At 40.0% G+C, this 7,966-nt stretch overlaps 1 protein-coding gene across 3 annotated transcripts in view; it reads left to right on the top strand.

The window, feature by feature from the left end:
* Positions 1 to 7,966, top strand: part of agps (alkylglycerone phosphate synthase) — a 146,599-nt gene that overhangs the window by 84,135 nt on the left and 54,498 nt on the right. For all 3 annotated transcript variants that reach the window (XM_043693533.1, XM_043693534.1, XM_043693535.1), the window contains 2 exons: positions 3,185 to 3,312; positions 7,237 to 7,288. In XM_043693533.1, the coding sequence (XP_043549468.1) occupies positions 3,185 to 3,312; positions 7,237 to 7,288 (180 nt within the window). The remainder of the gene's footprint in view (positions 1 to 3,184; positions 3,313 to 7,236; positions 7,289 to 7,966) is intronic.

The raw sequence follows: 7,966 nt of genomic DNA, 5'->3' as shown, positions 1-7,966 counted from the left end.
GCATTTCAACTCCTCCTCCCACTCCACCGAGGATATGCAGGTCATTGGACTCATCCACCGCCAAACCACAACAACGCGACGGTCGGAGGAGGAGCGTCTTATCTTCCGACTGGGAGCCCTCCAACCGCAGGGGATGAACTTGGACTTCACCAGTTTCTTCATCCCCCTCCCCCCCCCTTGTCTCAGCCGAATCCCTCCCGCCTGGCACCGCCTTCCTGACCTGCAGTCTTCTTGTTGACCTCTCCGCCTCCATCCTACTCCGACCTATCACCCTCACCTTGATCTCTTTCCACCTATCACATTTCCAATGCCCCTCCTCCAAGTCCCTCCTCCCTACCTTTTATCTTCTCCTGCTGAACACTCTCTGCTCATTCCTGAAGAAGGGCCTGTGCCCGAAACGTCGAATCTCCTGTTCCCTGGATGCTGCCTGACCTGCTGTGCTGTTCCAGCAATAAAGTTTCAACTGCTGATGGTTTAGGTTACTTGATCTTTTGCCAAAGATTTCAACTTCTAGTTGCTTTGCAGAGAGCAAGTGTTGCAGTCAAGCGCGAGTGTCAATGTTAATTTGGCATGTGGAACTAATTTTTGAGCAAGTGTGGAAATACAGGCTTCAAAGTCGAAATAGCCTATGTTTGCTTCTAAGTCCTATGTTGCTATTGTAAGTTTTGGGTGCTACTTATTTAGAGAAGAGCTGATTTAATTCAGTTTCTTGAAAATATCAATTGTCTTATGCAGCTTCTTGTGAACTGTAGGACATGACTCAACTGATGCAGATACATGTCAATATTTTTCATGTTTTTAATGTTGCAGTTGAGTTGACTTTCTGCTTAAAAAAACTAATTTGCATTTTGAGTTAGGTAAGTAGCAATCATTGAACATTGACTGTGTGCTCTAAGTAGGTAGCAGTCCCAAAAGGTGAAAGTATTGAATGATATTTGGTACAAATTGCTTCATTTCTGAGATGCTGCTTCCACAGCTTTCAGCCTCTCCATTCCCCAACCACAAATGGTCGTCTTTTACCGCCTGCTCAAAATCTATAAACTGGACTGCCTTCACTTGCCTATTGTTCAACTTGTCCCTGTCCCAATTAATGTATTTTATTTTGTCTCGACTCATATTTTCTCTCCCTGTCTATATCTGTAACTCTTCCAGTGCCAAGACTGCATGCAAAAGATCCCCCCCCCCCCCAACTGGATCCTTAAACGTATGCCCTCTAGTTTTACACTCCTCCACCCTGGGGGAGAAAAAGACCTTGGCTTTTCACCCGATGCTCCATGGAAAATCGCCCAGTCTCTCCTTAGAACTCAAACCCTCCAGCCCTGGCAACATTTTTGTAAATCGCTTCTGCACCCTGACAAGTTTAACAACATATTTCCTATGAAATGGCGACCAGGATTGCAAGCAGTATTTTAAAAGTGATGACTAACCAGTATTGTTTTCTGTTCTCACCATGAAATGAAATGTTTTATTGACTTTGTTGCCAATTTCTGCCTTTCTCTCTCTTTAACCTACGGTTTCTTGATCTCTCTCTCCATTTCTGACCTTGTGCTATCAACTGGAAGAAGACCACGATTTTAGATTTTATTGTCAGGTGTACTTGTACAGGAGTACAGTGAAAATTGTATAATATCACCACACATGGTGCTATCTTACTTGGGTACCAAAAAAGCTTAGGAACAAAGTAGCAAGAGAAACAAGAGTTAAAAAGTTAAACATTTACTTCATAGAATAGTAGAAAAATAAAGAAATAGATAATAGTTTGCATTAAAGTCTTTTGCAGTTTAAACTGCAAAAATAAAGAAGTTAAAAGTTCAACAGACTTTTGAGTCCACTGCTTATCTTGCTCTGCTGTTTTCGACACCACCACTGCAGACACTGTCGCTGCTGTTGAAACTGCCATTTCTCCAATCTCCCCTGGTGCCTTGGGAACAAGCCCGGGCAGAATCCACTCTCCTGCCGAGCTGAAACACTGCCATGAGCTGCCGAGAGACCAGACAGGGACACAGCAGAAGCCACTGGGAGACTAGGTTGAGAGCTGCCAGAAGCCACCAAGAGACCAAAGGAGGAGAAATAAAGGAGCAAAGGAGCTTTGGTTGGAGTGTCCTACTCTGCTGCCATCTTGACCAGAAGTGGGATTTTAGTTGTGCTGATTATTCTTCCTTGCATTGTATTTTCTGTAAAGGCTGTACAGTATTCTACCACTTTCTGTCTTTGTCATTATCTGTTCAGACCGTGCAACCTACCATACAAACACATCCATGTGTCTTCCTTTTTACTCACTTAATTCTGTTTGCTGTTACTTTTTTTTACATAATCCAGGGAGTTGATTTTTTTTAATCAATTGAATTGAGTTGAATTTATTGTCATGTGTACCGAGGCACAGTGAAAAGCTTTGTCTTGTAAGCAATACAAGCAGATCACATAGTTAAATAGCATAGATAAGTAAATAATAGGTAAACAGCAGCAAAACAAAAACAAAGGTACAGGCGAATGCTAAGCGTTTGAGTTCATTCATTATTCTAACAACAGTAGGGTAAAACTGTTTCAAAACCGGCTGGTGCATGTGCTTAGGCTTCTGTTCCTTCTCCCCAATGGCAGAGGTTGTAGAAAAGCATTGCCAGGGTAGGATGGACCTTTGAGAATGCTGGCAGCCTTTCCTTGACAGCGGGCCTAATAGATGGGATGTTGGCCTTAGTGATTGTCCGGGCCAAATTCACCACTCTTTGTAACCGTCTGCGATCTTGAATGGTACAGTTGCTATATCAGGTAGTGATACAGTTTAGCAGTTGGGATTCTGGTATGATATTGTGCTGTCAGAGACAATATGCTTGTGTTGTGTTACAATACTTCACTTTCATAACCATTGAATACTAAATTATCCCAAAAGGCTAGTTGTGTTATACAAGTTTAAATGCTAATTCTATTAATTTTAAAATTATTGATAAACATTTATTAGAATAAAATTCTGTTTTTATAGTCAAAGCACTCAAATATAATGAGTCAATTAACAAATTACATACTGGGATACTTTATACCCTATATGACTTAAACCAGAAAAAGGAATAGTGCATTTATTTTAGAGCCGACTGAGTTGTAGGATGATATGAAGGTTGTTTTAACTGCTGAAAATATTGCAATTCCATTCTGCATTCAACTATTTCAGATTTGTTTTCTGTCATTTCAGGAACACTTGGTGTAGTCACGGAGGTCACAATAAAGATCAGGTCTTTGCCTGAATATCAGAAATACGGCTCAATTGTGTTTCCGGACTTTGAGCATGGTGTGGCCTGTTTACGAGAAGTAGCACGACAGGTAATTCATTCTTGCATTTATGGCTCTTGGATGGCCTTTCTAGCACGCAGGCTATGTTTATTTCCAGTACCAAATTGCTGACTCTGTGGTATTTGCAGTTCAGTTTTGAGGGATTAGAAATCATGCTATTTAACAACCAAAAGCAGAAATTCTTAACATGCACAATGGCTGAGAGAGCAGTTCCTTCCTAATGATTTCAATTGTTCCACGTGACAATTTATGATCTGCCTCATTATTTTTGTAACTGTGTAAAATTTCACTGTTGTGCTGAAGACTATAATCTTGTCCATAACTGGAGACAGTCTAGTTGCATTCAAATTCCCAATTGGAGGCAGTTATTAAATCAGACTTAAAAGGTGACGTCATGCTTATTAATAAATTCATTTTTCTTTATTCCTTTGTGCAAGCCATACAGTGTTAATCATGCCTGTTCATGTTGCATTTTTGCTATCTTGTAATTGTATTTATTCAATACTGTCTCTCATATCTAACTATTTCAGGGTTCACAACGAAATTGGATGTTATGTTCCATTTAACAATAAATTGTCTTTACTTTGCGCTTTCATTGGAAAGCATCCTATTGATGATAGAAATAGGTGTAAGTGCTTTGAGGCTATTCCACTATGTGAGTTGATAATGGTTGATGTAATGTAATTTTATTTGTCCACTTTATTGCATTTTTGATAGGCAAGACACTAGTCTCAGTTTTGTTATTTTTTATTCATGGGATGAATGTGCTGCCAACTTGGCCAGCATTTACTGCCCATTCCAGATGTCGATGAGAAAGGGTGGTGAGTTACCGCCTTGAACTGCTGTAGTCTATTTTCTATGGGTAACCCTACAATGCCATTAGGGAGTGAATTCCAGTACTTTGATCCAACAACACAGGAGGCATGGTGATATATTTCCAGGGCAGTATGGTGAGTGGCACTAGTGGATCTTAGAGGTTCCCTTGTCATTTTAGATGCTAATAGATAAGGGTTTTAAAGATTAGGTCTAAAGGGGCCTGGGAGAATTTCTGCAGTGTGTTTTACAGATGGTATACACTGCAGTGATTGAGGGTCAGTGGTGGAGCGAATGAATATTTTTTAAATGAGATGCCAATCAAGCAGACTGCTCTGTCCTGGATGGTGTTGAGTTGTTGCACTCATAGGTAAATAGGGAGCATTCCAGCAAACTCCAGCTTATGCCTTGAATGTCAAACAGCAATGGCTAGATTGCCTGTCATTGGAGATGGTCATTGCCTGGCTCCTTTGTGGCGTGATTTTACTTCCTACTTGACAGCCCAAGCCTGGATATTGTCATTGTCTCCTTCGATGTTTGAGATCACAATGATATTGAGCATTGTCCGTCTATCGCAAACATTCCCATTTCTGGTGACCATTGTTGGACCAGGACACTACCGTAAGGAACTCGTACAGAGAGAGCTTGGAACTCGGATGACTGATTTTCAACAACCACTTCCTTGGCAATAGGTGTGACTCCATTATGGGGTGTTTGCCCCCAATTCCTATTGACTCCAGTTTTTGCACCACTTAGTCAAATACAGTCTTAATGTAATCGCTCTCATTTTCCTTCTGGAATTCCAGTGTTTTGTCCATGTTTGAAACAAAGCTGCAGTGAGGTCAGGAGTTGAGTGACCCTGGTGGAACCCAGACTGGTGTTCACTGAGCAGTACTGTTTGATAGCACTTGACATTTTGTCACTTTAGTGATGATTCAGAGTGGACTGATGGGTCAGTAATTGTCCAGGTTGAATTTGTCCTGCCTCTTTTGTAGAAGACACACCTGCACAATTTTTTACATGGTTAGGTAGATACAATTGTAATAGCAAAGCTGGAAAAATTTGGCACTATTGCTAGAATGTTGTCTGGGCCCATAGTCTTTGCAGCATCCAGTACCTCCAACAATTTCTTGGTATTATGTGCAGTGAAATGAATTGGCTGGAGACTGTCATTTGTGATGCTGGAGACCACTGTAGATGCTAAGCTTGATCATCTCCTTGGTGTTTTTGGCTGAAGATTGTTGTAAATATTTCCGTCTCATCCTTTGCATTGATGTGCTGGACTCTCCCATCACTGAGGAAGCAGGTGTTTGTGGAGCCTCCTCTAGTGAGTTGTTTAGTTGTCTTCAAACACGCATAGATGTGGCATGACTAGATCTGAACTGTTGGCTGTGGATTCATTTGGCTCTGTCTAGCACTTGGTGTTCATTCTGTTTTGGTAGCAAGTAGCCCTATATTGTACCTTCACCAGGTTGACACCTACTTTTTAAGATAGCCTGTATTGCTGTTGGTATGCCCATCTGCATTTTTCATTGAGTTAACTTGAGTTCGAAGATTAGAATCTGAGGAATAGAGGCTTGTATGGGGTGACAAATTCAAGGTATAGGGTGAGGCTGAGGCATTAAGAGTTGAAGATGATGATGACTACTTGAGATACAGAGGAAATGTGAGACAGCAGGATTACTATTGAGTGAATGGAGCCTGATACGATGTAGATTATGCAGTTTATGACAAATGCCATAGGTTTGGTTTCAACCTTTCAGTTATTCAGCTTTTGGAACCTGTGAATATTTAAAGTGCAAATATTGATGAAGCAGTTTAATATTGGAAAAATAATGGAAAAATCAAGGAACATTGTATAGTTCGGATTTGCTGGCATACATTTGAATGCTGACTCCAGATCTGCAGGTGCCATTGCCAAAGGGAGTGGTAGGTAAGAGACAGGACTAGTATTTGACTGAGGTTTTGGGGCAAAAAGAAACCATTCCTGTAGATGCTAGGGCTATATAATTGAGAGTGGAACTAAACAAGAGCAATCCAATTATTAGAAATGCTGGGCAAAAGCATGTTGTGGTAGACTAAATTTTAATGTAGAGTTATGATTAGATTCATTTTGGTCGGAAGAACAATGAAAAACAGCACAAAATAACTTATAAAGAGGTGCAGGTACACAGAGACCTCAGGGTCTATATGTCTCATAAAAAGTGACAAGGCAAGTTCAGAAAACAATAAAAACCCAGAATCCTGAGCTTTTTAAGTAGAGGCAGGAGTGCTGAAGCCAGATGTAATATGAACTTATGCAGCACTGATTTGGTTTCATTTGGAGGATTAAGTCAATTTCTGGGCAGCACACTTTAGGAGGGAAGGTGAAGGTTTTAGAGAGGGTGCAGAAAGAATTTGAGAATGCTTCAAGGAATGAAAGACTAAAGTTGTGTGAATAGCTTGACAAAACTGGCCGTCTCTGTTCAGAGAGGCGATATGATAAAGATGCTGAAAACCATAAGGGACCTTGGCAGAGTATTTAGTTATAAGGTGCTTGATAAGAACCAAAAAAGACCATGAAGAAAAGATTTATGCAGCAAATGATGTATGAGCTGGTATAAATATTTTGAGTATGGTGAAGGTAGATTTAACATTTTTTAAAGAAAATTAGGTAACTATTTGAAGAGAGAAGATTTGCAGAGCTAGGGTGTGAAGTCCATGGATTGGCTGAGTAGCTTTTGAAAGAGCCTAACACAACAGGCCAAAATGGTTGTCTCCTGTGTTATTACCATTCTGTGGTTTTAGGCTTTTTTAGTAAACCTGATTATTTCCATAGCTCTGCCCATCTGCTGCTGAAACTTTGATCTGCACTTTTCCCATCTCCAAAGTTAACAGCTCCATTGTTCTGGGGCTTCTATATCTTCCCTATACCTCAACAAATTCAGAAGTCTGCCACCGGTATCGTACCAAGCTGGATTTCACCTAAGACAGAAGGCTTTTAGAAATTATTTACAAAGTCCAAAGTGAAGTTTGTGCTTTTAAGAAAAGTATAATAAGCTATTGTGACAAACTTGACAGGAATAAATTCCTTCCCCTCAATTTCTAATTTATGTTTCTGAAAGCTAATTTATGATTTGTTATATATTTTAATCACCGCAGAGATGTGCTCCTGCATCAATCCGTCTAATGGACAATACACAGTTCCAATTTGGTAAGCAAACACCAATTCTTGAAAGAGATGTTTTATTATCAATGATGTATGTTTGCTTGGAAGTTTGAATTTTAGTTTCTTTTATGACTTACTTTATTACATCCTTGGCTGTTGTAAGAATATAGTACTCTTCTGTCAAATGTTTTTGCTTTGCACTCATCAAGGCAATTTTCTTATTTAAACTGTATGCGAAGAGAGTGCTGATTGCCTCCGATGTACATCTGCCACGCAGTGTTGCCATGGAAAATGTAGCAGTTGAAAATGACTGCTGGTAAACTTAAATGTTAAACCAGGAAAGTTAATCCTGATTGGTCAGAGAATGTGATCTACTCTAAGTTGCAACAGGCACAGAATGTGTACATGTTCTTTGTGTCTGCAGAAAACAGGGGCCTGTGCATTATTATATGTGGCTTTCATTTCACACAATGTTGTGAACTTGACAGTTGATCCAAAATTAGTTTGTCAGTTCAATTCTTTGCGCACTCAGGATTATTCAGCAAATATTGTTCAATTGCAGAACAACATCTAATGTTGACACTTATGAATTTTACAAACAAGGGTTGCTTAGGTGTGGTTGTGATCTTGCTGCTTATGAACAGCTGAAGTGACATCTGTTTGGTATGATCTGCATTTGATGTATAGTTAACATGCCTGGCATTGCACTGGCACTGAAATTCA

Source organism: Chiloscyllium plagiosum, chromosome 7 (assembly GCF_004010195.1).
Source record: "Chiloscyllium plagiosum isolate BGI_BamShark_2017 chromosome 7, ASM401019v2, whole genome shotgun sequence".
Lineage (NCBI taxonomy): Eukaryota > Metazoa > Chordata > Chondrichthyes > Orectolobiformes > Hemiscylliidae > Chiloscyllium > Chiloscyllium plagiosum.
This window is presented reverse-complemented; position numbering and strand designations above follow the sequence as displayed.